The 19,172-nt window shown below is 42.7% G+C and overlaps 2 protein-coding genes across 2 annotated transcripts in view; one reads left to right on the top strand and one right to left on the bottom strand.

Annotated features, from left to right (window-relative positions):
• sema3c (sema domain, immunoglobulin domain (Ig), short basic domain, secreted, (semaphorin) 3C) overlaps nucleotides 1-4,424 on the top strand; it is a 73,863-nt gene extending 69,439 nt beyond the window's left edge. Inside the window, exon 18 of the mRNA XM_080757853.1 lies at nucleotides 1,113-4,424. Coding sequence (XP_080613979.1) covers nucleotides 1,113-1,550 — 438 coding nt within the window. The 3' untranslated portion in view covers nucleotides 1,551-4,424. The remainder of the gene's footprint in view (nucleotides 1-1,112) is intronic.
• Nucleotides 4,425-5,759: 1,335 nt separating this feature from the next.
• On the bottom strand, nucleotides 5,760-16,521 carry cd36 (CD36 molecule (CD36 blood group); the record flags this gene model as incomplete). Its single annotated transcript, XM_080757123.1, has 12 exons — nucleotides 5,760-6,065; nucleotides 6,871-6,925; nucleotides 7,326-7,399; nucleotides 8,048-8,166; nucleotides 8,999-9,201; nucleotides 10,479-10,548; nucleotides 11,075-11,124; nucleotides 11,775-11,866; nucleotides 12,283-12,438; nucleotides 14,743-14,887; nucleotides 15,711-15,871; nucleotides 16,399-16,521. The coding sequence occupies 12 exons, from the start codon at nucleotides 16,519-16,521 to the stop codon at nucleotides 5,886-5,888; spliced, it is 1,428 nt and encodes a 475-aa protein (XP_080613249.1). The 3' UTR covers nucleotides 5,760-5,885.
• Between the last annotated feature and the right edge of the window lie 2,651 nt (nucleotides 16,522-19,172).

Genomic DNA, 19,172 nt, shown 5'->3' on the forward strand with positions numbered 1-19,172 from the left:
CAAGTAAATGTACTAAGTTACTTTAAACCACTCGTCAAACGTACATACGCACTACTAGCTCCCTGAGTTTTGATCTATCACCAACTAAATGAACGGCGGAGGGCAATATGACATGTTGTTCATCCCATCATCACAGCGATCCATCCACATAGTAGTATTACTTCAAACATCAAGTATGTCATACCAATCGCTTGAGCTCACTGCCTTGATCTGGGCCTGCATTGCCTGGGGAAATATATGACACTGGGAGTGTTTTATTGGCTGCAGCGTATTATTCTAATGAGTGTTGATACAGATAAAATGTGATATGGACCTTGGCTAACGAGGGGATTCGCAGCGGGGAGACGTTTCATAAATATTTGACACCCCTTAAGCAGCTTGAGTCCTTGAGCGCGTGCAAACAGAGCGCCTGAATGACATATACTTGGCCATCAGTGTTTTTAATAGATCATAATAAGCCTATAAGTATAGGATTTGGCCTCGAAATACTGTTGTCTCTCTGGGTTTGGATCCCGGGCAACAGCCTGCTCCTTGGATGAGTAGCGCAGTAAGCACTGGGAGCTGATGGAAGGTGTCGCGCTCTAGTGCATCGACGGGATAGACGCCCTTGTTTCTCAGCCAATACTGACAATAAGTCTCGCACAATGTCGCACAATCTTTCTTCAATATGTACTTTGCTCAGCCAATCAAATCATCGCTATGGGGTGATCAGCCAATCATAAGCCAATGTTTGTGTTCACTCAGACCCACAAAGCTGGGCATAGGAGGGACTAGCACCCCTCAAAAATCAGGAAAGACCCGTTTAGTGTAATGGCTAAAAAAGTGTTTCGCAAAAATCAGCCTTCCGGTCATGCTATAACAGGCCCCTGTGAAAACTGTGGGGCAGAGGTTCAGCTCTGGCATCCAGGGAGAGTGTGTGCAGAGTGTGGCTGAGATCAAGCGAACGGTGCCGGAGATTAGCTGTTCGCGGACGGACACACGGACACAGAAACGGACGGACGGACGGGGTCCAAAACAGAGTCTCTCCCCATGCCTTTCGGCCCGGTTAGCATTTACAGCGGCCAACCGTCCAGGGTCGCTAATAACCCGGCCTGTGCGTCTTGCGTCCGCAGGTGAAGCTGGGCGACCGCGTGGTCTCCACCGAGCACGGCCTGCTGATCCGCTCGGCCCAGCTGTCGGACCAGGGCCTGTACTACTGCCTGACCACGGAGAACGGCTTCAAGCGCACCGTGGCCAAGATCCGCCTGCGCGTGCTGAGCGAGGCCATGGTCAGCGTGCTGACGGACAAGCAGCAGTCGCCGTGGGCGTGGGCCTCGTCGCTGCACCCCAAGTCCCTGCTGGCGGCGTTCAGCCCCGCCGAGAGCCTGGCCGTGCAGCAGTACTGCAAGGAGCGGAAGCAGCTCCAGAACCTGCAGCAGAAGCACCACCAGCCCCAGGCGGTGCCCCCGGGCCCGGGAGGGGGACCCCTGCTGCGGGGGGACCTGGCCAAGCTCAAGCCCCTGCTGGACCGCAGGAGTCGGAACCGACGCAACCACCTCCCGGATGTCTGACGGGTCGGGGGAAGAGGACACGTTGAAAGCTATATGGCCACATAGAGACAAGACTGAGAACCACTTATTCCTCTGTCTAAGAAGGACATTACGGGACCTTTCGATAGCCAGCTTCCCTGGCTCCCTTAACTGCGGTCAGTCGAGAGAGAATTCTGAGATATCTCCTCTCCCCATCTCATTCTGTATGCATGACGTACTTTGACCTGAAAGACTGTGAGATATGCTCACACACCTCCTCCACACGGAGCGCACGCACGGCACGCGCACACAATCATTTTAATGTCACCTGTGTCCTGTCGCAGTCACAAGGCAAACTGAAGTGACCCTGTCGGGTTTATAGGTGATACTAACAAACGGTGTGGTCCCAGCTGATATTACTAACGATAATACACCTTGAGACATGGGTGTGGCCGATTATTATATAAGCAATAGAAAAGAAATCGGGCCAACAGGATATTTTGGCACAATGTGGATTCTGAGCCAATATCCTAAACAAGTTAATATCCAATAAAGCTAAGGTAAGTTGAAACCTTGCAAATGAATTACGGAATGGATATTTTAAGGGACATGAAAGAGATAGAGAGAGATATGCATGTTTTGCGATGAATGTTATTGATTTTCATGCTCAGCGCTACATTGCGCTACACTAGGTCCTACACAGACATTTGCATAGCAACATATTGTACAGTATGTGGTTCACAAATGTTTTGGACCGAGACCCAGAAGATAAATTAGACGTTGTAGATCAGCTCTTTTCACTACTTCTTAAAGCTGCTATAAGCAATACTATGTCACAATTTTAATTACCTTTTTTTTCTTCTTTTTTAAAATTCAGACAGCCAGCAATGGGTTGAACGCTCCTAGGGGCCGCAATCTGCATTCAAAGAACTTCCTAGAAGCTTTGTCATTGGTCGATTTGCCTGTTCACTTCCTGATTGGTTAGTCATTGCGACAGGGTTTTTTTCTTTGAATGCAGATTGCGGACCCTAGATATTTCACAGAGACTAAATTTTTTACCCATTGCTGGCTGTTTGAATACAAAAAAAAAAGAAATGTCATTAAAATTTTGACATTTTTTGCTCAATTGCACCCAAAAAACCTGAACTTTTAACATTCAGTAGATTTTCTGTGGTCTGGGGTTTTCTGGCTCAAACAAGCGCTCTGATTTGCCTGTGGACTGTGAGGTAACAGTCCACAAATCCCATATACGACATAACAATTTGCCAGCAGATGTCACTGTTGAGGGATTATTATTAAAAAAAAGAAAAATTATAATAGTATGTTTTCTCAGCAAAGCGTAACAAAGGGTTAGTCCTGACCGTCCGTTGTGGTCACATTTAACATTATGCAGGAGCGTCCATTCCTGAGAACCATTATTCATTCTAGTCTTTCCTCCTGCACCATAATTATACTTAAGACTATATAGCTCTGTCTTTACAAGTCACAGATTGCCCCGATAAGCATGGCCTTGATAAAATAATAGCTGAGAAATCCAAATATCAGGGGTTAGCCAAAGTCCACGTCCAAGTCAGATGTTGACCAGAATCATCACTAGTAATGAACAATTCATACTGTTCTTGTTGCATACGCCTTACATCATCTCTGTACACAACAGCCTCATATTCATTTAATTTAATTAATTTCAGATAAATTATTTTCCATATTGTAATATACCCTCCACCATCCCATATGCATATTTACAGTAGCCTGTATGTGCACTGGTGGGAAAACAGTACTCTCGTTTCTTACTCGAGTAAAGGTATCAATACTGCGATGTACAAGTAAATGTTCCAGAATTCTAAATGTACTTGAGTAAAAGTACAAAAGCATTGCATCAAGTACTCATCATGCAGAATGTCCCATTTCAAGTTTTCAAATGTAAAGAAAAGATATTTTGAAAATGGCAGATCTACAAGCTCACAAAATGTATATACGACTGAAGTTGTTAATGTATGTGAGTAATAATAGAGGAGTAAAAGTACAATATTTGGATTCGATATGTAGTGGAGTAGGAGTTAAAACATTTTAAATAATAAAGTAAAGTGCACATACCTCAAAATTGTACACAACTAAGTACTGTAAGTGTACATAGTTACTTTCCACCACTGAGTATGTGTATGAAATTCATCATTAACAACAGAACAGGCTATTATAAATCCTTTGAACAGTTCAGCTGGCAGACACCGTTTTTCTCTTAAATGTATGCTAGTAGTACCTGGCAGACACAGTTTTTCTCTTAAATGTATGCTAGTAGTACCTGGCAGACACAGTTTTTCTCTTAAATGTATGCTAGTAGTACCTGAACATCAGAGTACTCTGCATTGACGCTGACAGAGAAGAATAATATCTCTTGAGAATCATATTTTCTGAGACTAATCGGGGTGAATTCTTCATCAATGGTATCAATGAGATAATGAACTGTCCTCGTGCTTTTGCGATGTTGCAGAGTTGACTTTCCCCATTTCATGTGAATAGAATCCAGTTTATTTTGTAGATATTATTTTGTCGTTTGTGTACAGTGCTTCTATTGTTTTATCCTTTTAACTTAATGTCATGTCCTCTCTTTCTTTTTCTCGTTTACATTGTGAGCCCTGTGTGTATATAGAATTTCAACCTAGTCTACCAAATAACCACGAGTGTATCTGCAAATCGCAGAGGTAAGTTTTCATTCTGAAATGCAAATAAATGGCTTTCCAGTGTATAACCTTTCCCACGACAGGTCCCCATGTCCCTTTTAAGAAACAAGCGAGACCAGCATTATGTAAAGTCCAGGTCAGTGTCATTTCAGTGTTATTATGAAACCTGTGTGTGTGTGTATATCTATTTATTAATGTCATGACAGCCAGCCTGAATAAAACCATGAAATGAATTAGATCTGATTGTATAGTTCATTGTACGTACGACTATATCATATCTCTGCTGTTGGGGAGAAACCACCCATAACTACAAAATGTTTATTTTTCAGGAAATGAAAACGATGCAATACTGCCTCATCAAAGTTCATGGTATTGTCAATTACTTGCATGAGAGTGGAAGAGGTGGTGGAGGCAGCGCAGCTAGCTGCTTTTAGCAGACAGTTTGAGGGTCCAATGGCGTTAAGAGGGTTTTGTCCGAATCGCTTGTTTTGAATACATTTCATTTGTTCAATATTTTTGTAACCAACACACAGACATAAGGATCATGTTCAACAGCATTGATTTGTGAAAGAAAATCTAAAACCTCAAAAATGGAAGTTGGGTGGTTTCCCCCCTGACCGTGACAAATATCAGTATTGTGCTGGCATTAGACCAGATTAATTTAAGGGGTTATAAATTCATTTCCACATCGGTTATCGGTAGCCTATCTGCAATACCTCAGATGGACTATGATCATGTTCAAAGAAAGTCGAGGGACGGTATCCCGTAATCGCAATTAAATACTTCCTGGTGTGTCTGACCTATACCCTCAAGATTTGACTTTAAAGGCCCCCGGGAGACCGCAGAGGGTCATTTCAAACCCATAAAACTGAAGAGAGGGCTCCTGCTGCTGGGCAGAAATACCGCTTTCTTACTAAACAAACCCCAGTACCACACACAAACCGCAGTATAATCATCCCTGGGATCATATTTTACTCATATTTTGATTTACGGGCCACTCGAGGTGAAAAGGAAACTGAATAATTGGGCATTAAAGTGCACAATAGAGAGGTTTGTTTCAGCAGCAAGACATCCTTTTTCGGGTTTTTTAGGGAATCAGTTTTGACAAACTCATGCTGTGTCGACTCATGACTAAGGTGACTCGCATGACATACAAAATGAAAATGCCATTCATTCGTCTTTTATTCATTCTGAAGGGTGAAGGCTGGGCTGAAAGTCCCTGCGCATAATGGAAATATTGAGTTTCAAGATAAAAACCTTTACTGTTTTGTGTACATTTTCTGTATGGGGGTGGATAACAAACTCACTCTACACTCACGCTCTCTCTCTCTCTCAAATTAATAACGTACACTATGGTCACGAAGGGTTTCCTCCAGGTTTCCTCTCGCTGTCAACATCCCCAACGGGCATGTGGTCATATAGCAGTGAAGAGTCTGAAGACGGCAATCAAATGAACAAAGTATGAAGTCATAATAATAGCCAAAGTAATTCAACTCTCAGACTTAACAAAATCACAGCATACCCCCCCCCCCCCCCCCCCACCCTCCCTTGGTATCAAATAAAATCTTAACATTATAAAATAAAGTGCAGACTGTCGATAAGATATCAAAATATCCGAGGTCCAGTATAGGCTATTAGCAGTGTGAGCGAATTCACGCGCTTGCTTTGTGCTCCACGTACGCCACACATGACGGACGACTCATGCAATGCTTTTGTTCCTTGCGTTGTTCCTCTTCACCATCACGTGGCCTATTAGGCAGACGACGAAGACTGCGATCCCGCCGAATAAGAAGGCCTGCTGCATGGTCTCCAGCAGCTCTATGCGAGAGGTGAGCTCTGCCTTGAACATGTCCGCCGTCTCGTCGTCCAAAGCGGCCGTCTGGTTAACAGAGAGAGAGATTCTGACTTGAGATCAGATTCTAAAAATTTCTTCTACATCCTGACAGTTTTCCATTCTGACCCGAGATCAGATTCAAAAAATGTCATCCTTTCCAGTTGTAAAAATTGGAAATGCTCAAATAAAATATACCGGTAAGTACCGTACCTCAGAAGTTCACTTAAAGCGGCACTATGTGATTTTATTTTATTTATTAATACATGTCCAATCTGTATGGTTGAGTATGTTGATGCAATATACTGGCTTATACAATTAGAGTGATTGTTTTTTGTCTCCCTGCTCTTCTATTGGGATATTGAGATCGTGTCAAAAGTCATGTCTCACCAAGACAGGATCTGACACATTTTGACCTGAAGGTCAAGATTCAATTTATCCCCTAAGCAAGCTGGCATGCTCGATTAGCTCAATAGTAAAAAAAAATACAAAAAGAAACTTGCAATGATTGAACTCCAAATGTGGACTAAGAAATCAAAAAAGAATTGCTCCAGTGATTGGAAATGGATAATTCAAAATATGCTCCTCATTGACTTACATTGTAGCCTTCGCTGAAACCGTCTTTTAGCACGTAAAACAAAGATTATCCATTTCTAATCACTGGAGCTATTACTTTTTGATTTCTTATCCATGGAGGTACCTACACAACCCACACCTCTACCAAAGTGGTCTTGCACTTTTGAGTACAGTAGTTCCTCTGGCGCGAGAGCAGCAGAGAGCGGGTGGAGAGAAAATGGACCACACACATTTCCCATGTGACATGTCCAACTAACAATAAATTATTACATCTTACCTCGTTCAGCCAAACAAGAGGGAATATGGTGTAGTCCTTCACTTGCTTCAGCACCCTGGAGGGAAAAGCTTCATTATTTGTACATTCCATGAATCATTACAGCTGTGAGCGTCCCTAAGTTGCAATGGGGGTTGCAGTCGTGGAAAGTAACTAAGTACATTTACTTAAGTACTGTACCTCAAACTTGAGGAATTTTGTACTTTACTTGAGTATGTCCACTTTCAAATACTTGTTTTACTTCTACTCCACTACATCTCAGATCCAAATATTCTACTTTTACTCCACTACATTTATTTGACAACTTCGTTGCTTTGTAGATTTTGATTAATATTACAAAACATCCTGTACATAAACGGACCAGCCACTTCAGCCCGATGTACATTTTGGTCATTTGAAAATAGCCAATCTACAAGCTCACAATGTGTCGCATCAATTGGGCTGAGACGTTAACTTACGTGATGAAGTTGGACGGCCCGTACATCATGTTCACCTGCAGTCTCTTGGCAAACCTCATGGTGAAGCCAGTCGTCTGATGGCAAACAAAACCAAAAAGACAAAAAGAAACATTTACATTTTAAAATGACTGTCCATGAAAGCTTGGGGAGGTGTCTGTGTGGAGAAGATAAATGCATGATGGAGCCACAGTAAAATATAAAAGTATTTATAAAGACAGAGCATAAATAAATGTATAGCCATAAAGAAAGGTCCATTTGAGTTGAATGAACATTCAGGGGTTTACCGATACAGACTAGACTAGAGCTTAGCAGTGGGTGTGGTTTTCTGGACTCACTGAAAAATCGGCCATTGATTTTTCCCATAGATATTTACAAAAATCTATATATCAATTATTTTAAGCCTCTATAGAATCCTACGATCCAACACCTTTGCTTCTGTGAAGAAAACAATGAAAGCCGCTATACAAAGGGTATTTATTAAATGTAGTACCGGTATATCATATAATTAATTATCATTGTTTTCCCCCCCACAGAATCAACGGTTTTATGGTCATGATTCACCAGGATCCTGGATGGCCAGAGTCTATCCATCTTCAACCGCAAATCCGTATAAACCACGCCCACTGCTATGCTCTATACCTGACACGCCACATCAGGGTTGACATGATACAACTTGAAGGCAACGGGACATATCGTTGTGAGAAGTCCTATAATGCTCTTACAGGCTCCACATCCAGGTAGGTTTTGTGTTCCTCCTCGTTGGGACTGAGCCCTGACACGGCCTCGGTCAGCGAAGGGCTCCCATGGAGGAAGTGAGGCAGAGAAATGTAGATGGGGGTACCTGTTCAGAAAGGACAAGGGACAGAATAATGACAGTATTACAATGCAGCAAGCAGCTGAGTCAGAATCAATCTTTGTCACATCACAACTTTGGTTGTGCAGGCTCATCATTGCAGTTAAGAAGGTAGAGAGAAAGGTAGAGTGCAATGATGAAATATCGGCTGTACTGTAGGCTATAGTACACGTCCTATAGGCCTACAAGGCTACTCTGAAACCATACTATGTATATACACAATATTACAAAGCATGCAGATAAAGTAAAGTAAAGTACATTTTGATGTAAATCCACTTCCAGTGGTGGAAAAAGTACTCATTTGTTAAGTAAAAGTATCAATACTGCAATGTAGAACAATACGTTACAAATAAAAGTATGCGATAATCCAAATTTACCTCAGGAAAAGTACTCAAGTATTGGTATCAAAATGTACTTAAAGTACCAAAAGTATAAAGTACTCAATATGCAGAATGTCCATTTCCAAGTTCAAAATGTATACAAAAATAGCAGATCGTCCCATCGCAAAGCATTGTGAGCTTGTAGATCGGCTATTTTCAGGTTGCCGAAATTATAGGGCTGAAGTGGGTAATGTATGTTTTTAATTGTAATAAAAATCCAAAGTAAGTTTTCAAATAAATGTAGTGGAGTAAAAGTACAATATTTGCCTCTGAGATGTAGTGGAGCGGAAGTAATCGTACTGGAAATTGGAAATAATCAAGTAAAGTACAAATACCTCAAAATTGTATACTTAAGTAGGCCTACATATACTTAGTTACTTTCCACCAGCTGCCCACTTCATAATCTCTTCCCTTACAGGCGCCTATCAGAAGTCACTGACCTTCTCGACAGGAGCTGACGTCCAGCACTCCGGCCATGGTGCAGTTCTTGGTGACCACTGGATCGATGCAGTAGCAGTGGTTGTCCGGGTTGGCGTACGGGGCCACGCCGTTCGGGGCCGCCATGGTGGACGGCAGGAGAGTGAAGCGGTACATGTCGATCCCTTTCAGGTTCACAGTGGCCTCGTAGCTGGCCGACACCGACCTGCGGAACCACAATAAGGAAGGGAGGTCAGTCCGACCCGTACTGTGTTGTTCCAACCTCAACCTGATTACTGACTGACACTGTCCCAAACCCTAACCCCTAACCTCAGTCTTAACCGGCCACGTAGGTCGCTAACCCTAACTTCAGTCTTCTTAACCGGCCACGTAGGTCACTAACACTAACCTCAGTCTTAACCGGCCACGTAGGTCACTAACACTAACCTCAGTCTTAACCGGCCACGTAGGTCGCTAACCCTAAATTCAGTCTTCTTAACCGGCCACGTAGGTCGCTAACACTAACCTCAGTCTTAACCGGCCACGTAGGTCGCTAACACTAACCTCAGTCTTAACGCATGTGTGGAATTTGAAGTCGGTGGGGCGAACGATTCAGCCGTTATGTGGATTACAGACGTACACCTACTGTACATACATTACACACAGAGATGTGGTGCATTTCTCCTAAGATGTGCATTTCAGTTTGTGGAGTCCCAGTCCAACCGGTCTTAACGGCACAGGCGATTGGTTGATTGATTCAATAGTTCAATACAAGGTCTGCTAAGAGGATTTATAACCCATGAAAGCACTATGGCTTAGTGTTTTCATTGGGTCCCTTATCTGGATCAAATAGTATGATGGATGAAGAAACCACATTCATCATAGCCAATCTGTGTGCCCTGTTCTATAATGTTTCATCGTGAATATGTTTTTTTCTTTCTTTCTTTTTCCACCCCTACACTACAATGTAACTTGTTTGAGAATCACATTGACTTTAAGTCCCAGGCTGAGATTTTGTTACTGGATAACTCTGACCTCTGGTGGTTACTGCAAGTAAGACAAGTTCAAACTGGCCAGTGGGTGTCAAGTCAAGAGGGCAGTAGTCCTCGATGTCAGGTCCCATCCCCATGCTAAACGATTCTTGTTAATCTTCGTGACTTCAGAGAATGAATGACTAAATGACTACAGAATGTACAATAATGTCTATTTTAATCAGAGCTTGACTGTTACCCCAATACGGTACACAACTAGATACACAACTATCTTATCAAATGCATATCAAATTAATTTGTGGTCCTTGAACTTGAATAATGAATGACTAATCTATACTGCCAAATCAGTCCAAGATGTCTAAACAACATCTCTACCAGCTTGGCTACAGAATCATAGTGGTTCTCAAAGTGGGGTCCGGGTACCCCCAGGGTACAGCTAATTAGTGTCAATTTGGGGGTCCTTGACATGAAAACATTTGCACAAATGAGTTGATAACTTGATATGAATCACCTGCAGATGTCTGGAGAGAAGAAAAAGAGAGCCTTCGATCTGTCCACAAAGGGAGGGAATGAAGAGGCATCTGGGAGAGAAAGATATCTTTTTACAGCTTCGGTAAGCTTTCCTTGTATCATAAAACAGTGGTCCATATTACTGTAGTGTTTATTTCGTTGGCTAAAACTGTCACGGAAAATGTTCGTAGACAAGCTTTTTTTTCACTGACAGAACTAAATAAAAACTAGGCCATGATGACTAAAACTATGACTAAATATACTGACAATTTCGTCAACAAGTAAAAACTAGACTAAAATGTTAGGGACTAGTGGAGTCTGCAGAAGAGATCTGTTTTGCACTGAAAATAGCCAATCTACAAGCTCACAGAGCATCACGACGGGTTGTGAGCTTGTAGATCGCTTGTAGATCAAAATGCATTCTTGTAGACAAAATCAACTGTAGATTTAGTCGACTAAAATCGTATCATAATTTTATAGGCCTATTTAGTGGACTAAAATACGACTAACAAACCAAAAAGACTATGATTAAAACTAAATCAACATTTGCTGTCAAAATAAACACTGCAAGACGCTATATGTATGAATGGACCTCACCTGTCCCATTGATCATGTCACAGTATGTGTTATTCCAGAAAGGTACCTTCCTTTTGGAGAAAGAAATAACAGAAAGAGGGGAGCAGGTATTTACTTAGGTTCCATGTTTCCAACACATAAAAAATAGACTTTGAACCCTTTTTACTGCTAAACGAATTGACCTGACCAGTCAGCCTATCAGTGTGTCGGTAAACGTGATGGTGGTTGTATAATAAACTATTTTCAATTTAGCCTATATTGTACGTTGATAACGGTAATCAAAGCCAGGAGGAAAAGGTCATCAAAGATTTGTCAAATTGACCTGAACGGTCGGCCTATCAGCAATCACATATTAATAGTTTTTATGTCGATAACCGAAATGAAAGCCAAGGGGAACAGTTTAGTCCAAAACAAATCGCACCCGTGTGAAGTGAGGGGCGCTCTTATCGGCGTACATCATCATGACGTATGACTCAAATTCTCCATTCATTGTCAATGGCATTTGATGTTTGTGTTAGGACAAAAATACCGATTTGCTCAGACACATATGACGTGAATTCATTGTCAATGTCAAAAATCTACACTATAGCTGAGCCCCTCAAAAAACATATAGCCCTCCTCCTCAAATTGACCCGTGGGTTCACGGGTCAAATTTGACGGCGTGAACCCAAAGACTGGTGTTTTAAAATTAATTAATTAATTTTATTTCAATACCGCTTACCTCATTCCCATCCACCGGTCAATGTTGTTCACTTTAGAGATGTCATCCTTGCCAGTGAACACATTGTAGGGGCCATCGGAAGTGCCATTGTACTATAGGGAAAATACACAATACATCATTACAATAATATTCTATAATGTAATATAATATTCCATTACAAAATGGTTTTGAAGCCTGATTTATAATACAGTTTGCTTACTGAAAATAGCCGATCTACAAAGCTCACGACTGAGCTCGTGTAGATTGGCAATTTTTCAGCACACATTAAAGATGGAGTGCCGTGATTTTTTTTTGTAATGTTTTTGTTTTGTACGTGTCTATGGCATTAACATTACTCTTAATAGTCTAACCCCTCCCCCATTGTCATACAACACACAGCTGTGGAGCGAGGCTTAAGTTGAGATGGGTGGTGCTAAGGTTGAAAACCAGGTGTACTTGCCACATTAAATCATATTTGAACCAGGTAAAACATCATTTTAATTTTTGTTTGGTAGTGTTGTTTGCTTACAGGGTAGAAAATGCCCATGGAGCGTCTCAACATGGGGTCCGTGTACCCCCAAAGGAGCTCCTTCACGGTGCGCCGCTGGAACAGCGAAGATTTGGACATCAATATCATCCCCTCCAGGACAAAGTGAAGATCTTTGGGAATGAATGTATAAGCCCCCTGAGGAAACAATAAGACGGTAAGAAATATAAATGTTCATATTTGAGGCCATTAACTATACAGTACACCAATATAATTCTGCACCAACACACAGACAACACTGCAATGAAAAGTGCTGATCAAATTGCACCATGCGAGGCTCTGGGAGATAAGAGTGGAAAATTAATATGATGCTTCTTTATGACGCTAGATAATGCATAATGGCACGCTGGAGACACTGATTTAGTCTTATCAGTTTTCAAAAACAGACCTGCGACGTACAATGAACCCATAAACTGGATCCAGAGTTATATAATCATGACCTTTTAGCCCCACTTTGATATGATTCTAACCATCCGCTCTGTCATCTTGTACTGTATGTCAACAGTCATCAAGTTTCTTGCTCAACGTTACATGCGAGGTCGCGTGCACGCATCCGCCCGGGCTGCAGACCAGCGACCGGGGGTCAGATCAACATATGGAAAGAATTATGTAATATGGAGCGTGTCTTGTTGAGTGTACACTGTACTGTACAGGGGTGCCCAAAAGGTAGATCGCGATCTACCAGTAGATCACAAAGGCTGTGCAGGGAGATCACATGACATGCTCCTACAAATATATAATTTAAATATAAAATCTGCCCCTTGAATTGATTGATTTATTGACATCCAAAAGGGCCCGACAAACCCTACCAATTCCATTTCCCCCTCTATTTCCAATTCCAAGTGCGTTTGTCTTATATACAGTATGTAACGCCAGTGCTGCTATTCCAAAGCCCCCTCAGTTAAAATTGTAACTATTTTCAGCAATGGAATAATAATGCTTTGGGTTGGTAATTGAGCTGGTAATTTTGAAAGTAGCTCTTAAGTCAAAAAAGTGTGGGCACCCCTGCAGGGTTTGATAAGGTCAGATCAACAAATATGGAATGTCAGCTCCAATGGAGATCCAAGGGTGGCAGCGGGGGCAGTGTCTTGAGTGTACAGGGTTTGATGAGAGCCCAGGTATAGGGCCGGGCCTTAATTTTCGGGCCTGTTGAGAACTCCACTAATAACTTCGTCTAGAGTTTGAATGGTCAGGTATCAGTCAAAAGGGGAGGATCAACATACAGTATAGAATGTCAGAACAGGTCAGCATATGGAGATCTAAGGGTTTGAGGTCAGATGTACTGCAGAGTTGCTGGCCGGCTTTATGCAGAATGATCTAGATGATTTTCCATGTATGGCTATCCAGGGTTTAATGAGGTGATCTTCATATATGGAGACGGCCATATGTGGAGCGTATCACGAGGCGTGACGGTCTGACAACCGTATATGGTGGCGTGACGGATCGACAGACGGACGGACATGTTTTGCAGGTTTTCATAGTAATCTGCAACCTACAGTATATTGTCGCAATAACCCAAGTTTTGGGTCGGTGTATCAACACTAAGTTTAATTATGACTCCACCTCAAAAAAAAATATTGTCCATAGGCTATAGCTATACATACTAACCTTCATTTTTTTTCTTTAGAAATATTTTAGAAATATTAGGATGCACTGTAATGATCATTAGACTCGCTTATCTCCCTCCCTATAGTCAGAGTTAGGAGTTTGAATAAATATTTAATTATGTGCAGGATGTAATTTATATATAGATGTGTGTGGCTTCATTAAGCTGTGTGTGTGTGTGTGTGTGTGTGTGTGTGTGTGTGTGTGTGTGTGTGTGTGTGTGTGTGTGTGTGTGTGTGTGTGTGTGTGCGTGTGCGTGCGTGTGCGGTCAGAAGGAGCGATCTGTGGGCCAATGCCACAAGCCAGGGTCTGATCAACCCTGGCTTGGTCACCTGAGGGAGTGCGTATGATGTTGAAAGACTCAGAGGATCTCAGGAATATCACTGAAGATGTGTCCCAGCAGTGCATCTTAAGGATGCATCTTTCATTCATATATGTATAATATTTAATGTTAAAAGAAAAGGCCTCTCTCTCACACTTATGCCAGTGTGCCAGTGATCACCCTCCCCTGTGTCGATGTTGGCACCCGTGCGGCGTGCCTAAGGTTACTATAACCTTACAGCAATATCGTTTTCATCCGTGCTATTTTTACGCCTCACTTTCCTCCAGCTTCTAGTTTTATTACACGACGACAAACCTTTTTGTTCAAATTCCAGAATTAACCACAAACACACAAACACTCTTTTCCCCCGCTTTTTTGGGGAAATCTGCACTGAACTGCAATTTTGTCATATCACACAGTCAGTCTTTAGCGGTATACCTCTCTCTCATGTGCTTTAGTGTGTGTGTGTGTGTGTGTGTGTGTGTGTGTGTGTGTGTGTGTGTGTGTGCACTTACAGCCACAGCCAGGTTTAGGGTCGTGATGTTATCTTCCTCTGGTCCCACGGACAGTGATGGCTCAAAGATGGCGCCCGCCGGTAGTGTGAATGATATGGTGTTATTGGGGTAAGGTGTTATATTTTCTTTCGGAAGATACCTTGTTCTGGGGAAGAGACATGGATATAGAATTATAGATTAATCATCACCACATACAGTACGTTGAATTAATGGCTGTGTGTGTGTGTGTGTGTGTGTGTGTGTGTGTGTGTGTGTGTGTGTGTGCATGCGTGTGAATAATTTCTCAATTAAACATGGTTATAATGAGTGTCTTAATACTGTTGCGATATGGACAGTGGTGGAAAGTAACTAAGTACATTTACTTAAACGGCCGAGAGCGCCCACGCCCGGGAGTCTCCGGGGGGACCACTCCGGAGGGTCCAGTGCCTCGTCGGTCCCTGCGTACCCACCCGTAAGTAGGCCTACTGTACTTATGTACGCTTTTGAGGTATTTGTACTTTAATTGAGTATTTCCAATTTCCAATACTTTTACATCTACTCCACTACACCAGGATTGTGTACTTGTGAAATGGGACATTCTGCAATATGAGTACTTTTACTTTTAGTACTTTAAATAGAATATTGTGTCCTGTCAGTCTGAATAGAATGTTGTCACCACTCTGCATGCTGGCCTGATTTGTATTGTTACACTATGAGTACGGCTTGACTGTCCGCTCTTATCTGTGTGCAACATGCAGAGAACCAAGCAGGGTTTTATCACACTTCTCTAGTCATATCAAGTAATAAACCTCCTTGTCAATACTGTACTATGTACTATACAGCGAGTATACTTTATATAACCCACATATCTTTTTATTGTTAAAGAAAGAAAACATGCTAACAACAAAACACATTTTACTGAAACACGGTTATAAGTTTATAGCTGAAATAATATAACAACTAAAAAAAAGGTATTGCTATGACTGTACTTGTATGTGTAAGGTCCTCTCTGTACCACCACCGGCGTGGAGCCATTCTGCCAGACGTCCGTGGGGTTTTGCACATCAAAGAACCAAAACTGCCTGTACACCGCTGCGCCCGTCGCCACCCAGTTGTCATAAGCCGTCGTGCCTTTCTCAATGACAGCTTCCTGTTCACGGCACACACACACACACACACACACACACACACACACACAACACAACACAGACAATCTATTTTTAAAACAAGCTTCAAGGCTCGCCAGCAGGTCAGCAAACCCCCCCCCCGCTGCTCAGCATCCGAGCAGGGCTTCTAGCAGAGCATCAATGTCCTTAAAAAACACAGGCTATAAACCTCATTTGCCGTTTGTGCCCTCTCTGTCATCTTCTCTTGCACAACAAGAAAAGACTGACATTCGTGCTCGCGTGATGGTAAATAAACACAACACACAACACCTCGTGCGCGGTCGGTCTGTCTCCTGTTTACCAGCAAGTTGACGGCATTTCAAGATGCGCACCTCTCCCTCTATTTCTCCGGCGGGTTCACCTTGGCACTGGCACTGCCCGCGGATGGATGCATGCACGCACACGCACGCACGCACGCACACACACACACACACACACACACACACACACACACACACACACACACACACACACACACACACCACTCCCAGGGTGAAACTGAGCACCGTACCTTCTCCACTGTGCCCTGAATGATGCTGTCACCCACTGGGATGAGTATGCCTCCTAGGACCGCTACCACCGCCCCAATCACAGCTCCGGCTAAAAGCCCACACTCCTTGTTACAGCAGCCCATGGCGGTGCGTCTGGCTCCGTCCTTCTGTCCGTCCGTCTGCTCCCGTTCTCCTTCTGTCTGTGTGGTGCCTCTATGTGGGTGTGTTTGTGTGTGGGTGTGGGTGTGTGTGTGTGCGTGTGTGTCCTGGGATCGGGAAGAGATCGAGGCAGTATGCCGTCAGATGAGCTAGCCGCGGGAGGCCAGGTAAAGCTACAGACACCCCTGTCAGTATAGCCAAGGGACTCCTTCTTCTGATATGGACGTTAATGACATGAAAGGGTTGAAGGTTGGAGAGAGGAGCTCCCTCGTGCCTCCTCCTCCTCCTCCCCGCCTCCTCTGGTTATCAGTGCACCTGATAACGGGGGGGCCGGGATAAAAGCTGAAAGGTGAGAGACAGAATCTTTGCTATCGGAGGATTCAGAGAAGATATGGGAAATGAGAGTATGAGGGTAACATGAGGACCTGCAAGGTTCAAGTTCAGGTTCAGGTTTATTTGCCATGTGTATAGATACAGAGTATAAATACAATGAAATTGATTTTGCTCAGAGCACTCTCAGTCTTACATACATAGGAAATAAACAAACATCTCTAGTGCAAGAAATAGATTCATATAAAGATGGACCTGTGTTATATTGTATACTCGGGCCCTTTACTAGTTGTGTAAAAGGGGTTGTTGACTATAAATAGGATTGTGAAAGAGTTGCAGATGCCTGGTCTGTAGCTAGCATGGTTGCATTCTGTGGGCAGGGGATCTGGGGGCCTGCTGCGACCTGTCACATTGTGGCGGGCCGGGGGCCTCTGGATCTGCGGACCTCCCCGCTGGGGTGCGGTCGGTGCATGGCTGGATGCAGGCCGGGCCTGTCATAAACGTGGATGTCTGTTGTTGTATTTGTGTATTGTGTGAGCATCATAGCTCCATGCCTTGTCCTGTCCTTTTTTCACTTTTTTCCTGAGAAAGATAAGATAACATATAGATCTTCATGGATGTAACTTTCCTGACAAAAACAACCTCAATGGCACCGCTATTCCACTACGCTGTCTGTTCTTTATTATGTTTGAGATAAAAGGTGTCTCATATACTGTGTTGTAACATCCCATTATCTGTATACAATCTTATGCTCATTCACTCGTAGGCGATTTGTTTCTGACACGTGCACGTGTGCTCTGTTCCTGTATCAAGATACTGCAGATCAGATGTCACGATCATCTGCTTGCCACTTCATGTTTCTCAATGTCGCTTAGTTCTGTATGATGTTATGGCTTACATGCATGCAAATGTATATGCCTATATCTATTTTACTCTGTCTGTGTTTAATAAACGTAACAATAATATCATGTCTGTGCCTCTATGTGGTTCTCTGAGCTGACGCTTGCAGAAGGGAAATTCAAACGACCGTGTCCAGTCTACGCTCCAAAAAGGGAATGGCTGTTTGGATGCAAATGACAATGTTTGGTCTCATTTTCATGAACTATGTCCTCTCCTGTCTCTCAATCAAACGTCCAAAACTTACAGCACGAGTATAGCACAGTACTAATGATTACTTTCAGCAGTGTTGGGCAATATTACTTAGAGTAATATGTTACTTATTACTTATTAGCCTAGTCTCTCAAGACAGACTGTTGATATATTATATATTTATATAATATTACATATTACTTCCCTCCACCCACCCCCACCGCCCACCCGCAAAAAAGGAATGTACAACAACACAATCTGTTAAGTCAGCTTCTTTTAGAACTGAATCCAATTGTTTTGAATAATAATATTAAGAAGAAGAGTCACCAATCAGCCAAAAAGGCTATAAAATATTAAAGCAGCAATCTCTATCTACCTTTTAAATGAAATGTTTTCAAACGGCAGCCAACAAAACAAAATCAAAAAAGTATTATGTGCCATTGTTTTTTTACAAAGTAAATAGTAATAATATTACTGTTTTGGCAGAGTAATAACTTACTTTACTCGTTACTGGGAAAAGTAATAATATATTACAGTAATATATATTATTAGTAACTAGTTACTGCCCAACACTGAACACTGGAGATCAGTGCCAACTAGGCGGATCTGCGAGTCAAGAGTCTGGCTATGTGCAAAACAGCAGTCTGTACTCTGTCCCGAGACAAGAGACAAGGCTATGTGATGAGACTACTCCACTGTGGCACTGCAGAAGTCCTTTTCAAACCACATGAGGGCAGCACTCCCATCATCATCATCATCATTATGACCTACCACAGCACTGCTACTCAGGTGTGGAATGCCCTCCTCCTTCCCTCAAAACAAGCAAATCACTGGCTTCCTTTAAGACAGGCCTAAAAAAATTCACCTGTCACTGTCAGCAGGTGTTGATTAGATTATTCTAGAAATGGCAGTACAATGCAGTCTCTACTTAAAATGAAAGCTCACTTGTACCCTTAAAGCTGCCCCCTTTCACTTTCCAGTAAGTAGCCAGCCCAGTACAACTCCCTGGACATGACACTTATATCACAGGGACTTACTCCCAATCCCACCCTTGACGCTGAGTGCCAAGCAAGGAGGTTATGACAATAGCAGTCAATTTAACCCCCAACCTGCCAAATTGAGAGCGGATACTCTAACCACAGTTACCACAAGGCTGCTGTGCTGGTGCCAGTGACGTGTCAACCATTATCCATGGCTTCGGCGTCCCATACCTCTA

This window comes from Protomyctophum bolini (assembly GCF_963924005.1).
Source record: "Protomyctophum bolini genome assembly, chromosome: 23".
Taxonomy (NCBI): Eukaryota; Metazoa; Chordata; class Actinopteri; order Myctophiformes; family Myctophidae; genus Protomyctophum; species Protomyctophum bolini.